The sequence below is a fragment of the Marmota monax genome, unplaced genomic scaffold, assembly GCF_021218885.2.
Source record: "Marmota monax isolate L192 unplaced genomic scaffold, Marmota_monax_Labrador192_F-V1.1 WCK01_AAM20220418_F8-fsc00015, whole genome shotgun sequence".
NCBI classification, from domain to species: Eukaryota; Metazoa; Chordata; class Mammalia; order Rodentia; family Sciuridae; genus Marmota; species Marmota monax.
In genome coordinates, this window is record NW_026692194.1 from 13,678,366 (window position 1) to 13,698,557 (window position 20,192).

At 41.3% G+C, this 20,192-nt stretch overlaps 2 protein-coding genes across 3 annotated transcripts in view; both read left to right on the top strand.

Annotated features, from left to right (window-relative positions):
* Window positions 1-157: 157 nt before the first annotated feature.
* Window positions 158-11,918, top strand: Gpr75 (G protein-coupled receptor 75). Of its 2 annotated transcripts, none has more exons than XM_058573167.1 (2): window positions 158-296; window positions 6,950-11,918. In XM_058573167.1, the coding sequence occupies exon 2, from the start codon at window positions 7,066-7,068 to the stop codon at window positions 8,689-8,691; it is 1,626 nt and encodes a 541-aa protein (XP_058429150.1). In that variant the 5' UTR covers window positions 158-296; window positions 6,950-7,065; the 3' UTR covers window positions 8,692-11,918. The 2 variants fall into 2 exon arrangements, with proteins under 2 accessions (XP_058429150.1, XP_046280040.1); XM_046424084.2 differs by lacking the exon at window positions 158-296 and adding an exon at window positions 4,745-5,332.
* Asb3 (ankyrin repeat and SOCS box containing 3) overlaps window positions 179-20,192 on the top strand; it is a 167,198-nt gene continuing 147,184 nt past the window's right edge. The window contains exon 1 of the mRNA XM_058573151.1: window positions 179-296. Within this exon, the coding sequence (XP_058429134.1) occupies window positions 193-296 (104 nt within the window). The 5' untranslated portion in view covers window positions 179-192. The remainder of the gene's footprint in view (window positions 297-20,192) is intronic.

Here is a 20,192-nt window from a genome sequence, read left to right on the forward strand (position 1 = left end):
AGCAGAAAAGGGATTCTGGCTCAGTTGGGCGGCGGGAGCGGGCGGCCTCGGGGCACAAGGAGACCCGCGCGGGGGACAGGCGGGGCTCGGCCTGAGTGTCGGACCGAGGGGGTGGCGCCCTCCGCGTCTCCGTGACTGCGCCTCCGCGCCCCCGTCTCGCCGAGGCTCCCAGGATGCGCGGAGGCGGCGGCGATGGCGATGATTCCTCCAGCCCTGCATCATCCAGGGTGCCGGGCGGAGCTGGGGTCCCGGCTGCGAGATGGAGGAGGAGGGGAGGCGCTGCAGCCACCCGGCAGGTGAGAGGTCGCGGGCTCTTTGGAGGAGGACGAGCCACCCGGACTGGGGAGGCCAGGCCTCCGGGAGGCCGGCGGGTGAAGGAGGAGCGCGGCCGTGCTGGGCCAGGCCAAGCCGCCCGGCGCACCTGTGCTGGTGCGGCCTTGGGAAAAGCCTTCTCTCCCGTCCTTCCCAGCTCCCAGGCTCTGCTGGGCCGGTAGAAACCCCAAGCTACTGCAGGTGCCCGGACTTAGCTCTCCTCATTGCACCAACCTTCAGCTGATTCTTCTACAAGCGTCTTTGGATAGGCTTAGGCCCTCTATACCATCATCTCTCCCACAATTCAAGATTCCTCACCCATCGCCTGTCCCTGGTCGGCGCCAACCTCCCCTCTCCCAGGTCTCCCACTCCACTTGTTCTCAGGCTGGGATCCTACCTCAGCCTTCCCATTTCTCCCAGCAAGTGACCCAGATCTGACCTTCCCTACCCCATCAGGAGCTCAGGGCTTCAAAAGGTACTTCATCTGGGTAAAAGAGGCAGAGATTTGAAATGATCCAAATCTAGCCTGAATCTTAGTGACCTTGGGCAAGTTATCTAACCTCCCTGAGGTTTTCCTGATCAATACAAATACAATGAGCATATTAAATTCACTATGTCTCTGTGAGGGTTAGGCGCTGCCTTGAGGGAACTTAAGACATTATGAGAGAAAAAAAAAAAAAACTTAGTTGGAAGAATCCAGATCATGATTTGTAAAGGCACGTATAAAACACCGTAATGTTTACTAAAAAATTAAAACAGCACACTAGCAAGGGCTCTTCATACATTTTAATGAGAAATAATAACCTTGCTGCGATACATTTCAATTTTCTGTCTTACTACTAGTTTCTTATGGACTCTCCTCAGTAGTTAAAAAACATGCATGTAAATTCATTCTTATTGTGGCTAGTGTGCACACTTAAAACTGTGTCCCAGCTTAAAAATTTTCGGATTCTATGGCTTTAATCACATCTTCCAGGACCTGTTTATAGTCCCAGGGAGAAAAGAGTAGCTTGGATGCTGGCATTGAAAATAACCTTGGTAACATTTAGGATATTAAACAGATATTGATTTGCTACCCTCCCCAGTTTTGTATTTCTGCCATCATAATTTTGTTCTCATTTTGTGATTTTGGTCTCCTTTTAAAAGTTCTAGGATTTAGTACCAAGACTTTCCCTCCATTTCTTTTATTGCTTCTACAATTCCTCTACCAAAACCTTTTCTTCTGTCTTCTTTTTCACTCTTTTCTCCTCCAAGCCCTTGATTCCTTCTTTTGTTCTAGTTATCCCAGTAAGAGTGATCTGTAATTACTTATTATTAATTAATAATATAATTAATTATATTGGAACTGTAATCATTAGGCTTGTCAAAAAGCTATACAGAAGTTTCTATATATCTAATATAACTATATATAAATATGTATATGCAGATATGTAGCTAAATATAAAGATAGATGTGTATATTTATAGATGTATTAGAATTTTGTGTTCCAGGAATTTTTCAATTAAGAAGGGATTATAATACCTACTTCATAGGATTATTGTGAGGATGAAATAAAGTTTCATAACTTTTATAAACTACCATGGAGCCTAGTGTATAATAACCACCCAGTAAACTATAGCTACTACCCTTATGACATGGGGATTCCTCCCTTGATCTCTTTATTCTTTTGTTTAGTATGGTGGTAAAGAATGTGGGGCTCCTAGCACAAATGTGTAATCCCAGCGCTCAGGAGGCTGAGGCAGGAGAATCCCAAGTTCAAGGTCAGTCTCTGCAACTTAGTGAGACCCTGTCTTGAAATGAAAAAAGGACTGGGGATGTAACTCAGTAATTAAGCACTTCTAGCTAGGTTCAATCTTGATACCAAAAAAAAAAAAAAAAAAAAAAAAAGTGGCGGCTGGGGGGCTGGAGATATAGTTCAGTTGGTAGAGTACTTGCCTCACATGTACAAGGCCCTGGTTCAATCCCCAGCACCACAAAAAAACAAAAACAAAAAACAGGCTTTGAAAAGCAGTTGCTTAAGCCAGCTTCAGCAAAAATGAGGCACTAAGCAACTCAGTGAGACCCTGTCTCTAAATAAAATACAAAATAGGACAGGGGATATGGCTCAGTGGTCAAGTGCCCCTGAGTTCCGTCCCTAGTACCCAAAAAATAAAGAAAAGCAATTGCTGGGCTGGGGATATAGCTCAGTTGGTAGAGTGCTTGCCTAACATGCACAAGGCTCTGGGTTAAAAGCAATTGCTTAGGTTCAAATCCAAACTCTGTTACATTGTTAAATGATATCATCTCTCCATCAGTTTTCTCATCTGCAAAATGCTGATGTTATACAATTTCAGGATTGTGAGAATTTAAAATTCGTAGTGGAGAGCACTGAAAACAGTGCCTGGCACATCATAAGCACTCCGTAAAATAAAAATGCTGATGAGTACATTGCCATTATTATTTCCTGACACAGAATTTTTATTTTTTAAAATTAATCAAAAATTTTAAAATTTATTGACAAAACAGAACTGCACAAAGTGAAATTTGCTCTTCAGTGCCTACAAATAATCTTTTTTCCTCTTTTATCCTTGAGTAATGTTGGTGCCTCATCGTCTCATTTTCCTGACCCCTTTCCTATTATCTCCTCATCTGGGGTCCTCATAACTTCCATCATTTCACTTCTTCATTATTATTACCCACTTATTTCTCTGAGCACACCAATTCCAGATGCTCTAAGTTTCCCAGGCCAAATTCTTTTTTTAAATATTTTCTTCTGTCAATTTTTTTTTTAATATTTATTTTTTTAGTTCTCGGCAGACACAACATCTTTGTTGGTATGTGGTGCTGAGGATCGAACCCGGGTCGCACACATGCCAGGCGAGCGCGCTACCGCTTGAGCCACATCCCCAGCCCCCAAATTCTTGCTTCTGTTTTCATTCCTCTTGATTTGTCTACTTCCAAAGAGGAAACCTTTGGTTGGGGGCAGAGGGGTGGCAATAAGACACTAGTATTCTGTTCTTCCTGCCTCTTTAAATGGGCATCTTCCACTTGCTTTTTCATAAATTAACACTAATCTTCCAATTCATTTTTTTAAAAGGTTTGAAAAACTTGTAAAATGTTTTATTAGTGCATATCAATTATATAAAATAATGGGTTTCTTTTTTTTCTTTCTTTTTTTTTTTGGGGGGGGTGGGTATTGGGACTTGAACTCAGGAGTACTCGACCACTGAGTCACTTCCCCAACCCTATTTTGTATTTTATTTAGACACAGGGTCTCACTGAGTTGCTTAGAGCTTCACTGTTGCAGAGGCTGGCTTTGAACTTAACAGTTCTCCTGCCTTAGCCTCCTGAGCTGCTGGGATTACAAGAGGGCACCACCACCGCGCCTAGCGAATAATGAGTTTTTTGGTTTTGTTTCTTTTTTTGTGTTTTGGGTTTTGTTGTTGTTGTTGTTGTTTTGTACTGGAGATTGAACCCAGGGATGTTTTTATCATCGGATGACATCCCCAGTCCTTTTCTGTGAATTTTGAGATATGGTGTCACTAAGTTGCTGAGGCTGGCCCTGAATTTGTAATCCTTCTGCCTCTGGAGTCACTGGGATTATTGGCTAGAATAATAGGTTTCATTGTGTCATACTTTTATATGCATATCAATTAAAAATTTTGAGATGATACTGGCAGTTTAACCCTGTGACACTTAACTGAGCTATATCCCCAGCCCTTTTTATTTATTTTTTATTTTGAGACAGCATCTCACTAAGTTGCTTAGAGCCTCACTAAATTGCTGAGTCTATCTCTGAACTGGGATTATAAGCATGCACCACCACTCCTGGCAATAATTTTTTATAAGCAGCAAAACGTCTTTTTTTTTTTTTTTGCTACAAAAATATTAGAAGGGCTCAGAAACAGGAATGCAATCTTTAATTGGAAACAATAAGAGCAATCCATTATTATTTAATTCTAATTATCAAGAAATAGGGCTGGGGTTGTGGCTCAGCAGTAGAGAGCTGGCCTGGCACGTGCAAGGCCCTGGGTTTGATCCTCAGTACCACATAAAAATAAATCAATAAGGGCTGGGGTTGTGACTCAGTGGTAGAGCGCTTACCTAGCAAGTGTGAGGCCCTGCGTTCAGTCCTCAGCACCACATAAAAATAAATACAATAAAGGTATTGTGTCTGACTACAACTAAAAAATCAATATTAAAAAAAATCAATAAAATAAAGATAATATTGTGTCCAACTAAAAAAAATTTTTTTTTTAAAAAAAAAGAAACAAAGGTTCAGGATTTACATTTTTTGTCCCATAGAATATTTTTTTCATACTAGAAATTGAACCCATGGATGTTTAACCATTGAGTCACATCCTCACCCCTTTTTATTTTATTATTATTATTTTTTATTTTGAGACAGAGTCTCACTAAGTTGCTGAGGATAGCTTTGAACCTGTGATCCTCCTGTCTCAGCCTCCTAAATCCCTGGGATTACAGGTGTGCACCAACACACCTGGCTCCTATAGAACTTTTAAAAAGTTGCAGAAAAGTTGTTTTCACTTTCCAGTGGAGAAATTCACCATTTTGTCATGATCTGCATGCACTACAAGGCGTGTAGTGGGAATGTAGAAGAAGCTGTCCTCTCTCTTGAAAGACACCAGTTAGTCATATGGAACTTCCAGAGCTCATGTTTGTCTGGTACTGTTACATGATGAGAGGCTTCTGTTTTGGGTAGTCCACAGCTGCTGCTTGGAGCCCCGGTAACCCCACACGGACATAGCCCATTCTTCTGCTCCACCTTGATCCAGCGACTAAAGGGTTGACAACTAGAGGCCTCTGGGGTGTAGCTTGAGCTGGTGGTTAAATATTCTGAACATCAGCTGTGGGCCTCCCCACTGCCATTGGTGGTTCCAACAATGTTGGACTGAAGCAAATGCTTGTTGGTTGGCAAGAATAACGCACTGAACAACTTGGTCTGTTCTGCTGGGAGTATCTTTGGGAGCAGGATGAACACCAGGTCACCACAGGTCTTTGGGACAATGCAAACGATTATGTGAGTGTACATTAGATTTCATTGTACAGTAGAAATAAAAAGGGGGCAAAGAGAGCAAGAGGCTGTGTCTTATCTTCAGTATGTAGCATAAAGCAGGCCCATGGTGTGCATATAATTAGTGTGCTGTGGTGTGCATATAATTAGTGTGCATTGAGTGAGTGTGCGCTCCTGCTTTGTCAGGAGGATATTCCTGTTGAAATAATGGCAACTCACATTTATCACATTACTTAGAGTTTACAAAGTAGTGTGTGTTCTCTCTCTCTCTCTGTCTTTGAGAAGCTATGGATCAAACCCAGGACCTTTTGCATACTTGGCAAGCATAAAACCACATCCCATCCCCCTAAGTGGTTCTTTTTTTTTTTTTTTTTTTTTTTTTGAGAGAGAGAGAGAGAGATTTTTTTAATATTTATTTTTTAGTTTTCGGCAGACACAACATCTTTGTATGTGGTGCTGAGGATCGAACCCGGGCCGCACGCATGCCAGGCGAGCGTGCTACCGCTTGAGCAACATCCCCAGCCCCCTAAGTGGTTCTTTGAACCACTTTTATTCCACTTCTTAAAAAAATTTTATTCCACTTATATTTTTTATTCCACTATATATTTTTATTTTTATGCCACTGTTATTCCAGATATTCTTTGTTACTTTGATTTTTTTCCCCTCAGAAATGTAGGGAGTTGGCCCAAAAATCTCAATATGGGAAAAGAAAGAAATACTGGAAAATAAAGGATTGTTCCTAGGAAAAGAAAGGGGATTTGTTAGTGATGTACGGGAACCTAAATGTAAGGCCACATCATGCACCAACCCTGATCTTATTTAAAGCATATGCTGTTTTTTGCCCCAGTCCCTCTGCTGCAAAGACCTCCTTCCCTTCTCCCGAGCCTGGGTCCCACTGCCTGCCCCTCACCTTTCACCCAGTTAGCTTCTACTTGCTAAAACTCCCTTTCTCCTTTCCCAGCTTCTCCCTGGGTTGGATTAGTTGCCTCTTTTCTCTTTCCATAGCACACTGCAACCACAGTAGGCTGCAGTTATATTGTTAGATTGATCTTCTACAGCTATGCCATGATTTCTGAAGGAGAGGTTATGTTCATGTGTATTTTCAGTGCCTGGCATGGAAATGTTTCCAAAAGTATCATCTGCACAGAATATCAAGGGGTGAAGCCCAGAATCTGTCCTGTAATGAAAAACTTTTTTCTTTTTTTTTCCTTGGTATTGTGGGTTGAACCCAAAAGCACTTTACCACTCTTTACTACTGAGCTACATCCCCAGTCTTTTTATTTTTTATTTAAATTGCTGAGGCTAGCCTCAAACTTGCAATTCTCTTGCCTCAGCTTCCTGGGTTGTTGGGATTACAGGCGTGTGCTACCACTCATTAAACTTTTTAACATGCTCCCCAGGTGATACTAAGTTAACCCTGTTTGGAAACCACTGTGTGGTAAGACTAAATTACTTGGATGGATATATTGGGAGGGTTCATCTCTCTTTCTGTGTTGGACTTTGTGAAGAGAAGCTGCTTTCCATGTATGAGGCCGGGACTGAGAAATTGTAATGCTTTCATAAACAATCATGAGATCGTGTAGTAACCCCTTTCTGTGTCTGGGTGTGCATTTTTGTGTACAGGCTTATCTGTCTTGGGCCTCTTTTGTCACACGTCGCTCATCTGTGAGTTGAGGCTCTGACTCTCTTCCCACTGAGCTTTTTTGGAGAACAGAAGGAAGAGACATTTCTCTCTGAAGATGAACTCAACAGACCCCCTTCAGGATGCCCCCAATGCCACCTTGCTCCACGTGCCTCACCCGCAGGGAGGCAATGACACCTCTCTCCAGGAGGATCTTCAGGACCTCATCCACATGGCCACCTTGGTGACCTGCACTTTTCTGCTTGCCATCATCTTCTGCCTGGGCTCTTACGGCAACTTCATTGTCTTCTTGTCCTTCTTTGACCCAGCCTTCAGAAAATTCAGAACCAATTTTGATTTCATGATCCTGAACCTGTCCTTCTGTGACCTCTTCATCTGCGGGGTGACAGCGCCCATGTTCGCCTTTGTGTTGTTCTTCAGCTCAGCCAGTGGCATCCCGGATGCTTTCTGCTTCGCCTTCCATCTCACCAGTTCCGGCTTCATCATCATGTCCCTCAAGACGGTGGCAGTGATTGCCCTGCACCGCCTCCGCATGGTGCTGGGGAAGCAGCCTGATCGCACGGCCTCCTTTCCTTGCACCTTGCTCCTCACTCTGCTTCTCTGGGCCACCAGTTTCACCCTCGCCACCTTGGCGACCCTGAAGACCAATAAATCCCACCTCTGCCTTCCCATGTCCAGTCTGGTGGCTGGAGAAGGGAGAGCCATTCTGTCTCTCTATGTGGTCGATTTCACCTTCTGCATCGCCGTGGTGTCTGTCTCCTACATCATGATTGCACAGACCCTGAGGAAGAATGCACAGGTCAGAAAGTGCCTCCCTGTCATCACAGTCGATGCTTCCAGACCACAGCCTTTCATGGGGGCTCCTGGCAAGGGAGGCGGAGATCCCATCCAGTGCACCGTGCCGGCCCTCTACAGGAACCAGAATTACAACAAACTGCAGCACGTTCCCACGCACGGGTACACCAAGAGTCCCAACCAGCTGCCAACCCCTGCAGCCAGCCGACTCCAGCTGGTATCAGCCATCAACCTCTCCACTGCCAAGGATTCCAAAGCCGTGGTCACCTGCGTGATCATTGTGCTGTCGGTCCTGGTGTGCTGTCTTCCGCTGGGGATTTCCTTGGTGCAGGTGGTCCTGTCCAGCAGTGGCAGCTTCATCCTTTACCAGTTTGAACTGTTTGGGTTCACCCTAATATTTTTCAAGTCAGGATTAAACCCTTTCATATATTCTCGGAACAGTGCAGGCCTGAGAAGGAAAGTGCTCTGGTGCCTCCAGTACATTGGCCTGGGGGTTTTCTGCTGCAAACAGAAGACTCGACTTCGAGCCATGGGAAAAGGGAACCTCGAAGTCAACAGAAACAAATCCTCCCATCATGAAACAAACTCTGCCTACATGTTGTCTCCAAAGCCACAGAAGAAATTTGTGGATCAGGCTTGTGGCCCAAGCCATTCAAAGGAAAGTGTGGTAAGTCCCAAGATCTCTGCTGGACATCAGCACTGTGGTCAGAGCAGCTCCACCCCCATCAACACTCGGATTGAACCCTACTACAGCATCTATAACAGCAGCCCTTCCCAGGAGGAGAGCAGCCCACGCCACTTGCAGCCAATAAACTCTTTTGGATTTGCAAGCTCCTATATTGCCATGCATTATCACACCACCAACGACCTAATAATGCAGGAGTACGACAGCACTTCAGCCAAGCAAATTCCAGTCCCCTCCGTTTAAAGTCAGGGAGGCCAGAGAATCTTGTGCAAATGTTTTTTTTTTTGCCTTCTCACACTGTTTGATTTTTGAGAGCCGCCGCAGATCAAAACTTAAAGATTCAGCCGAAAAGTTGGCAGTTGGGACTTTTCTTTTTTCTGAAATATTAATGTCTTGATTTGATTTGTAATTTCTTGACATTTTAAGATATGATGTAAAAGTTTATTTAGCTTTTTAACCCAGACCTGTTACCCAGTCTTTTGTGCTGAACCTTTAAATAGAGGCCAGGAATGGTGATATGTTCAAGTAGGAAATCGACTGGTTGTAATTCTCTGAGTCAGTATTATGGGTCTACAAAGATATTGCTGGATTTTTTTTTTTTAATTTTATTTTGGTGCTGGGGATTGAACCCAGGCCCTTGCACATGCTAAGCATGAACTGTAGCACTGAGCTGCACTCTCAGCTCTAGATATGGATTAAAAAAAAAAAAATAGACGAACTTGAAGGTATGAGTTGATTTTTTTGTTTGGTTTGGTTTTTGTTTTCTTGGTATGGGGGACTGGACTCAGAAGTACTCTATCTCTGAGCTACATCCTTAACCCTTTTTAAATTTTATTTTCAGACAGGGTCTTGCTAAGTTGCTAAGTTGCTGGCCTCCAACTTGTGATCCTTCTGCCTCAGCCTCCTGAAGGTGTTATTCTTTAAGAATGTAAAATTTGATTCTTTGAAGTCCTGAAATAGGGATTAATACACTTTTTGGTAAGCAGGTTTATTTGAATAAAAATAACATTGTTAAAACAAAAAAAATCACAAATATGATACCTATATTTTTGTCCTTCTCAAAAATTCACACACAAGCATTAAGTACTTTCCTTTTATAAGACACTCAACTAAGAATTTAGTGTATGATTATTGCCATTTCTTATTAGAGACATTATTATTCTGTGTCAGTTGGGGTAGCTGTATAGTTCTTTAAATTTTTTATTTTTTGGTACTGGAAATTTAACCCAGGGTACTTTACCATTGAGCTACATCCTCAGCTCTTTTCATTTTATTTTTATTGAGACCATGTTTCACTAATTTTTTGAGGGTCTCACTAAGTTGCTGAAGCTGGCCTCAAACTTGTTATCCTCCTGTCTCAGCCTCCCTAGTTGCTGGGATTATAGGTATGCACCACCGCCTCTGGCTGTATAGTTCTTTTCAAAAGAAAGATATTTTAGCTTGTTACAAGTGAATTACTATATTTTGGAACGATCTTATCCAAGAATCCTAGTGCATGGGGACTGCCCCTATAGTAGAGGCATTGTTCTTAGAGAGGGTTGTTATGTGGGAGGCAGTGTGAACTATTGTGTCATTCATTAGGCTATCTTGGCATAGAGATGGGATTGGGAGGTTTTCCTACAGTGTAAGAAAATTTATTAAGTACCTGTCAGTATTCAAGTAACTACTTAGAAATAACTCCTTTTTCTTTATTTTTGTATCATTGTGGTAAAAAAAATTATCAAGGTGATATATTTTTAAACTAATTGTTTTATTTTTCCTCCCACTAATCTTTTTTTTTTTTTTTGCCATAATGGGGATTGAACCCATGGCCTTGTACACACTAGCAGCCACTAAGCAACATCCCCAATACCCCACTCTTTTTTTTTTTTTTTTTTTTGAGCCAGGGTCTCTTACTAAATTGCCCAAGCTGGCCTCAAACTTATGGTTCCCCTGCCTTGGCCTCCCAGTAGCTGGGATTACAGGAGTACGCCCCATGACTCCCAGAACCTTAACCTGGAAACTAGATTAAGTATCTCTGTACCTGAAACCAATTTTATTCTATACTCTGTGATTCTTAGGATAACAATGAGTAAAATTTTTTCATTATACAGTCAGTACTTGATCTCACTGGAATTTTGGAACTCAACTATTAGACTCAAGCATCACACTCCAAAACCTATCTTTATGAACTGTTGTATTCAAGAATTACTGTTGCACATTGGGAAGTACTTTGTTCTTTTGAATAGCGCCCCTCCCTGAGCCTGTTCCTAAGTAGAGGTCCAGGGAGGCCTGGGACAGAGAGTAGATTTTCAACTAGCGTTCACTTTCACCTCATCTAGTGCCTCACACCCTCCAGTATTTACCCGGTCATTTCTATTTCTGAGATTTAAGTACGAACTATAGGATTTATTTGGTTTTTAAATTCACCTTTCAGGACTGACTACCCTACCTACTCCTTTTCTCTCTTCCTCTTTCCTTTCTCTTCCTTTCTTCCTTTGGTTTTGCTATCGAATTTTATAACAGAAGATAACATATTCACTCTCTCACCATTTTTTTTGGGGGGGTGGGTAATTGAATGCTATTTTTGGAAGTCCCTATTACCTATTTCAATTGTGCTTTTATATTTTAATACAACACTGCACTTATTTATTAATACTCCCATGAGATAGGTTAATATATACCCCTTTTTAACAAAGAATTAAGAAATCTAACATCCTCTTCCAAGACGATTTGAAGGACTGTGTCAAATTAAGAATCAGAGCTTTGTCTTAAGTCAGAAGCTAGTGGTCCAATCAACCAAACACCTTTTATAATTCATAACATAAGTCAAGAAGATACTTCCCACTTTTTTAAGGTATATGTTTTTGGACAGGCATTTCAAATGTGATTTCATAAAAGGTTATAACAAAAGCAATTTCTATGTATAAAATTTTAAATGTCAGATTTCCTGTGTGACCTTTGAGTTTGAGATGTTTTGACCAGCATGGGGCCCTTCTTTGGGAAGTAAAAATTATAGCATAAAGAAAACTAAGCATGTGCATATAAGGTATTCAGTTCTTTATGCTCTTCAAGAAATTATTGATTTAACTTGCATGAAATACATAGTGAGCTAGATTCTTAGCTCCCCTTCACATCTATATCTGTAAGTAGATATAGATATTTGGACAGAACTTGTCTCTACATAAGTTATGTATGTCTGTCTATACCTATATAATAGTAATAAGGTATAGATAGACATATATAACTTGTCTCTTTATAAGGGCTAAAATGAGAACTAAGAGTAATGAGAATTCAATTGAATATGATTAACTTGCAGGGTATATTAACTAGTTCTCTTGATGCTTTACTGTGATGCAAAGTATGTGAGGTCTTTAAAACATTTTATAATAATTGTTCTTATGTTAACCATTAGGCCAGATTTGTATTTCTGATGCTTTTAATGTACTTTTAAAATAAAGTTTGGAAAATAAAAATATTGAAAATCCTAACATTTTGAACATCACGTTTCAATAGATGACTTTCCTGTTCTAACATTTAAAAACCACGAGAGCATGGCAGTTAGCATGTTTTGTTTTGTTTTGTTTGTTGTTATTGGGGATTGAACCCAGGGGCACTTTACTACTGAGCTACATCCCCAGTCCTTTTAATATTTTATTTCAATACAGGGCCTCACTATGCTGCTGAGGCTGGCCTCAGACTTAATGATCCTCCTGCCTCAGCTTCCTGAGTCTCCGTTATTACAGGCATGCACCACCACACCAGGCTGAATACCCTGCTCTTTTAAAAATGATTCTCCATAATCTGGAGTCTCCTCTTCCCAGGCTGCTCTCTGTTCTCAGTTCAGGGGCCCTGTGTACCTGGAGACTGCAGAGGGATCTTTGACTCTCCCAGAGACACTCAGTTTTTCTCCTTATTCACCTAAAGCAGTTGTTTTTCTTTTCCATTAAGGAAAAGATGCCTGTGAGCCTCTTAAAAGAGATCTGCTCCGTGCTCTCCTACTGAAGTGGAGGAAGGAAAACAAGGGTTAGTTAGACACCAAGCCCTGTGGAGTGGTGAGGGGAGAGGCTCTTCTGTCAGGGAGGGAGGCTGTAGAGAGGCCAGGCCTAGACCACCCGGAGGACTCTGCTTCTGCGGTTGACTGGAGAATGTGCTCAGCGTGCATCAGCCCCATGTTGAGAATGTGCTGTAAGCTGTGAGGGGCAAGAGAGCCCATGTCACCTCCCAGAATGGCGAAGACACTGGCCACTTAAAGTTTGATGAATTCATTTTGAGGTGATGGAGAAAGAAAAGAAAGAACTGAGAGGAGAATATCTCCTCCTTTCTGCCCCCAGCCCCAAAGATGAATCTGTACATTGAGAAGCAGGTGCTGGCAGTAATTATGTTGATACTGAGTCTCTGGGCTTTCAATACCAGCATCAGTGAATGTATATCTCGAATGTATATCTCTAGTCTGATCTCTCCCTCGACTCCATGCTGGTCTGTCCAATTGCCTATTTAACATCTCTGCTTGGATCTCTAATAGGCCTCTCAAATTTTAACAGACATGAAACTGAACTTTTGGTTCAACACGACTCCCCACCAAACTTTCTCCTTCCTCTATTTTGTCACTTCAGTAAAGGACACACAGACAGGTACACAGCAGCACAGCTCAATTTGGTGTCCTTGACTCCTTTCTTTCTCCTGCATACTGCATCAGATCTGTTTGACAAATGTTGAATCACCTCACAAATATACTCTGAATCCAGCTATTTCTCCTTTCTTCCATCCCCACGCCTTCTGGCCCATGTCTCCCAACTCTCTCACCTGGGCTTTTAAACTGGCCTCACAACAATGTACCAGCCTTTCTTTTTTTGTGTGTGTGCTATGGTTTCTTGCCTATGTCATAGTGATCCTCTTAAAGACATAAATGTCACTCTCCTGTTTATAGCCTTCTGGTGGCTTTCCAGTCGACCCCACTTAGTACAAACTTTGAAGTGCTTGCCATGGCCTGTGTTGCCCTAATCATCCGGTCTCTGGTTTCCTCTCTGTGTCCATTTCCTTTCTTTCACACTCTGCCCAACATGCTCAGGCTGCATAGGCTTTTGGGCCATTTCTCACATGCCTCAATTTTATCCCGTGTCTAGGACTTCCCGCAAAAATCCTTCACCTGGAATGATATCCCCAGGGGCCTTTCCTAGTCCCCTATTCAGTGTGGCTCTCTATTCCATCAGTCTCTTTCTCCACCTCACCTGATTTTTTCATAGTCCTTATTTGTTTCCTGACATTATGTTACTGTGTTGGTCTGCTCAGGTTGCCATGTACCATAGACTGGGTGACTTACACAACAAAAATTTATTTTCTCCTGGTCTGGAAGCTGGAAGTCCAAGATCAAGGTATTATCAGGGCTCATTCCTGATGAGGCTTTCTTTCTGACTTTTAGGTGACTGCCTTCTTGCTGGGTGGCTTCACATGGCAGAGAGGTAGGAAGCCAGCTCTTTTGTGTCTTTTTTTATAAGGGCACTCATCCTATCATGAGGGCCCTACCCTTATGACCTCATTTCACCTTAATTGCCTTCTTAAAGGCTCTCTCTCCAAATATAGTCACATTAGGAGTTACAACTTGAAAATATGAATGTGGGGGAACACAGTTCAGTCCTCAACAGTTATATATAATTGCTTACTCACTGTCTCCTCACTAGAATCAAGCTCTACTGGGCAAAGACTGTCTATTTCATTCAGCATCATATCCTTAGTACCTTTCAGCCCTAGGGGGCTGTTGAATAAATGAGTCAAACAATAAATGAATCAGTGAATGAAGCCTGAAAGTCATGTTGACACATCTATTTCTGGCTGGCTTACAATTTCCCCATGTTTGGTATTTTCTGTATCCTTCTCTATTTTCCCAGAGTGACTGTCAATCAGCAGGGTGACCTATGTCCTGATGTAGGAGGACTACATGGTCCTGTTCCTGGCTCTTTACTCGGGGGACTATTATCCAGCTCTGAGGGCATCTTTTTCTAAGGTACAGCCCCGGCTGCCCAGAGGCTGCCAGACAACCTGTGTTCATTCACCCTGGAATTCCTTAGCTCTTGATGGTGCCTGAGGTTATTGAAGATGAAACAAAATCCTTCTGCACCCACGAAGGAATTGCAGAAGAGAAGGGATAATCGGTTCTGGAGGGAGATTGGAGAGGGAGACTACCAATTACTATAAAATATACCACAATTTGAATAAAGGTGAAGATTTAGGGAAATTTTACTTTCCACAAGAAATAGTTAATAGGCAGTCTCTTTGGGTTCAATGCCTTTGAGATGAATTTTACCAAAGTATCACTTGATTACTTACGGACAACTCAGTCACCTTTACTTCCCCCTACCCAAATAAAGCAGAGTATCAACACCCTTCTCTGGTGTTGAGCTGGTTCATGGGTTTCTCTGAGTTCGTTTATGTGACGGTTTGCTCTTTCGATGTGGTGCTGCTCCTTCAGCTCCCTGTAGCGTGCTGACGAGGGGGGGATCTTTCTGTTGACTCTCCATGTGGGAATCTTGATTTTCGTGCCAAGTCTGGTGTTCTGCAGAATGCAGCTTGTTCAGATGCCAGGGAGGCCTTACAAAATTGAGGAATTCACAAAGAGTGCTCTATGCCTGTCTCCTGCGGCCAACGTACTAGGAGAGGTTTCATAACCTGTGTCAATGCTGTAGAATATTTTCCACAAGCAGAATATCTGGATTATTTGTTTGGCTTTAGGAACAGCATATGTCAAAGAAATTGTAAAAACTAATATTAATATGAATGAGGAAAGATAAAGGAAGCTTTTTATTTTTTTAGGAGTTCGGAGTACCTCTGAATTGGAGTATTTTCAGTTCATAGAGTAGGGAAAATACAACAGTGGAAAGAACACATCCACTGTACTCTTTTGGTAGGCAACTACAAAGGCTGAATGTAGCTCGGTGGTAGAGCGCTTGCCCAGTATGTGAGGCCCTGGGTCCATCTGCAGCCACATACACACACATATACATGAGTATATGGAACCCCAAGAATGTGGCTGTAAGACAGGGAAAAAAAATTACATGAAGACAAAAGAAATTGATAAAAAATTCTGTTCCTTTTCTTTTCTGAGCCATTGTAAAACTGCAGGAAATTTTTTCCCACTCAAACTACCAAACACAGCCCCCCAAAAGTGTTAATCTTCAGGTGTAGTGGTACCCACCTATAATCCCAGTGAATCAGGAGGCTGAGACAGGAGAATCTCAAGTTTGATGCCAGCAACTTAGCGATAACTTGTCTCAAAATAAAAAGTTCTGGGGTTGTGGCTCAGTGGTAAAGCACCCCTGTGCTCAATTCCAGTTACCTCTCCCTCACCCCCCCCCCAAAAAAAAAGTGGTGTTTCATAAAAATAACATACTGGAGAAAAATGACATATACATATATGTATTTCTATTGCCAGGACAAAATTAATTTCCCTCATTTTACAGGCCCTGTTGCTGAGCTTGTCTGTGTGTTCTCTCAGGTAGGAGGTGATAACAGTGGTTCCTGGGACAGGAGATGTTTCTATAAATAGAAAGCACTGTAGCATAAGTTTATGAATATAGACTCTGGAATCTGGATGGAGAAAAGTGTTGGCTCAGCCACTTGTAGTTAGCCCTGAGTCTCATTTTGCTTCTCTGTGGTTAAAGACATAAGTGTATCTCATAAGATTGTCATTGTAGGCTATATGGTGGTTAGCCTAGTGCCTGGTACTTAATTGATGTTCAATATGTGATAGCTGTCATTTTTGTTATTATAAAAGCACATTCTGGAAGTCGCCTGTCATCCTGAAAGTCAGGAAATAATGACCTCTGGGTTTAGCTCAGCGGTACAGTGCTTACCTGGCAGCAAGTTCACTGTTTTGGGCTTTATTACTGAGTGATTTCAGAGAGTAGGTTCAACTTGATAGGTTTTCAAACACTAAATTGTTGGACTTTTAAATAAGTTTGACTTTTAATATTATGTATTTACTCAATAAAAACTATTTTAAGAATAGGAAGCTATATAATATTTCTTAAATTCAAGGCAAAGCTCACTTTATTCTATTGAAAGGTACTAGAAAGCAGTTTAACAGATTTGAAATATATAGTACTTGATTAGTTGTGAGATTTAACAATATTTTACACTCTTACAAATGTCTTTGGTTATCATTTCCAGAAAATTCTGTCTGATTTACTTGCTTTGGGTGGACATTTTTTGTGTCAGATGTAAAACATACTAAAATGCTTTACAATTTACAAATAAGTGTGGATGCAGGACATGAAAGTCTTATATTTCATTTATTAATAATTTGATCTTGTTTCTGTTTTTTAAATTTTGAGACTGTCTGACTTACCTTCATTTTCTGTAAATGTTAAAGAGTGGAATTCTAGTCGTCTTCAAACTATAGATTCTTCCAAGAGCTAACCATAAATATATTATTTTTTCCCCATCAATGTGAAAAAGCATTATGAGATGCTAAGACCTCAGTGATTGGAGCCATGGTTGGTGAGAATAACCTTTAACCTCTATACCAGAATTCAGATTTGTGTATACCTGATAATGTGTAATCTTAATGCTAATATATAAAGTGACAATTCCATTTTTCTGGAATGTGACAGGGTCATTAGTTAACCTACAATGCTGTAATTTGGTGAAAGTGAAAGATAAAGGAAGGTATCCCCACCAACTCCTTTCTTCTATATATGTAATGCCCTCCTCAGACTATTTTGTGTTTCTGACTCATGAATGACAGCATCAGACCACATTACTATGTGATACTGCGGCTTAATTCTTCTTTAACAGATGGAAAATGAAAATTTCTAATATTTTCTTCTCACAACCTACTGGATCATCTTGCCTGCTTAAACAACCTGCTTTTGAGACTATTTGGCATGAGATAAAGCATCCCCTTCTGGTATAGTGGTTGATGGATGCTCTACTATGCCTGCCAAACAAGTAAAGAAGTGGAGAAACTAATTTTCTCTTAAGCCAGGTCACCATGGCAACATATTTTGAAAACTTTTACCTCAATAGCTCATTGTAATCTACAACATCCTAACTTGTTGAGGCCCTAAGCAATTTAGTGAGATCCTGTCTTAAAATAAAAAAAGAAAAAGGGCTGGGGATGTGTCTCAGTGGTTATGCACCCTTGGTTTCAATCCCCAGTACAGCGAACAACAACAAAAAACCCCCAAGTCCATGCATATGAAAGATAATTCTATTTTTACATTTAAATGAAAATATAAGAAACTAGGAATATTCTAGAAATAAAGTTGAAAGTCAGATTTAGGTGGCTGGTATTCATTTTAATTTGAAGCTCCAGTTGCAAATACTAACAATTCAAGATTTGGGCCTTGATTTTGTGGTAAAGAAAAAAGGCTTAAGTCTTTTTATGCTAGTGTTTTGGACCTACTGGGTCAATAATTGAGCCTTATGAAGTACTAGATAGTTTAAATGTGGTCATAAATGAGGCCAGGTCTGTGTATCTGATTAAATGCGAAGGTTATTTCACCAGGGACCGTGCACAGGCGCACTATTCTGGTTTGAGAGAATTTGTTGCCAACATTCCTTTCATCAAGAATACAGACTATGGCTAGGCTATAAGCCCCACCTACTGGCATTTTGAGGAAGAGCAGATAAAGCTAAAAGAAAAGTCTTTTAGTCCTAAAGAGTCTGATTTGGTAGATCACCCACTTTAACAGACTTCACCTGGAGAGAAACAATGAGAAAGTTGACTCTCAAAAAACCTTTATTATTTTGAATTAATGACTCCTATTTTAAAGCATCTTTCTTGGTAAGCTATTCCAATACAGTATGTGTGTGTATGTATGTGTATGTATACATGTGTGTGAGTGTACACACACATACACACACACACAGTAATAGTCAATTTGAATCCTCAACTTGATTGGATTAAGAGATGCAGAAGATTAAAGGCTTCTGAATGTGGCCAGGGGGCTGTGTCTGGGAATGATTGGCATGTGGAATAGCCAACTGAAATGGAGATACTCCCTAAGCATGGTCAGCACCCTGCAATAGGCTGGAGACTTGTATGGAATAGAAGTTGGAAGAACAGGGAAGCAGAAGCAGATGCAAGCTCCTTTCTTGTTGTGGGGGTTCTTGATTGCTGCTGCGATCACCTGAGGAGCTCCTTCAATCTTCCAAATAGGACTCTGCCAGTGATTCTCCAGGGAGTTTCCAGAGCTTTCGTACTTGGACTGGGGAATCATCATTGATCTCTCTTGTTCTGAGGCTTCAGTCTCTTGAACTGCGCTGCTACTGGTTCCTCCAGCTCTCCCGCCTGCAAACAGCCATTGTGGACTATCCAGCTTCCGGTTGTGTAAGCCAATCTAATAAATCCCCTTTTTATAATCATACCTCCTGTTGGTTCTGTTTCTCTAGAGAACCCGAGAGTTTGGTCTAAATATTCTCAAATTGCTTTCTGGCACTGAACTTTCATAATTCTAATTACCTCCTTCTTATAGTCTAAATGTGAGGACAATTCTGTTGTTTTAATTCATTGATAATAAGCTGTTTCTGCCACTTGATGTCCCCTGAGATGCTGTGATGTGCTGCCTCTTCACATCGACAGGTCATCTGTCCAGGGATGCAACCTTCAAATCTGTGAGTAAAAAAAAAAACAAACAAAAAACCACAAAAACCCATTCCTCTTTTTAAGTTCCTCTTTTTAAGTATCTCCTCTGATTGAGATACAGTTGGAAAACTGACCAACTTAGTAGCTTTGGTCTTCGATATTATTGTGTTATGAGAGACAAGGGCAGTATTAAGAAGGAAGTTAATCCTTATTAGGAAGTAGTAGGCTAGGCTTTTTCATAAAGTTAGTAACTGATACCACTTTATTTATTCTTTGAGGTTCTAGGTAATACAGTCACCTTAAGAAGTAAGTATTCTCTCTATAAAAGATGTATTGAAGCCTGAAGAGGCTCCACTGATCTGTCCAGGCTTACATAGTTGTTATAAGAAACATATTTGTTCTTTGTCCCAGAGCTCTTAAAACCCTAGTAACTTCCTGAGTGATATGAGTATCTTTTGTTAGTTGGGGGTAGTGGCAGTGTATGCTGTAACCCCAGCTGTTGAGGAAGCTGAGGCAGGAGGATCACAAGTTGGAAAGGAGCCTCAGCAATTTAGCAAGGCCCCAAGCAACTTAGCAAGACCCTCTCTTGAAATAAAAAGGGCTAAGGATGTGACTCAGTAGTTAAGTGCACCTGAGTTCAATTCCTGGTACCAAAAAAAAAAAAAAAAAAAGTATCTCTTGTTATTCACAGTGAGCTCCCCGGGCTTAAACTAGTTTATATGCTAATGAGGTGATTTAGAGTGAGACTCTTAGCCTCTGGATGTTACTGTTCATCAGGGGGTAGGGGAGAGTCTAGAGACTCAGTTCTATAAACATTTGAACTCTGTGAGATCCTGTTTTTTGTGGTGCTTGGGTTTGAACCTTGGGCCTTGCACATGGTGCATTCCCTCTGAGCAATATATCCATCTCATTCTTGAGGTTTAATAATCTCCCTACTATTGAACATATAGAGGTTCTTTTTTTTTTTTTTTGTACTGGAACTTGAACTCAGGGGCACTCCAGCAGCCACATCCCCAGCCCTTTATTGCATTTTTATTTAGAGACAGGGTCTCACCAAGTTGCTGAGTGCCTCACCCTCCATGAGGCTGGCTTTTAGACTCTTCATCCCCCTGAGAATTCTGAGCCACTGGGATTGAAGCTGTGCGCCACCTTGCTTGGCCATACAGAGGTTCTGGGAGGG

What these genes read in the sequence shown, in the direction of transcription:
- Gpr75 (XM_058573167.1), top strand. Translation starts at nt 7,066, where the DNA reads ATGAACTCAACAGACCCCCTTCAGGATGCCCCCAATGCCACCTTGCTC.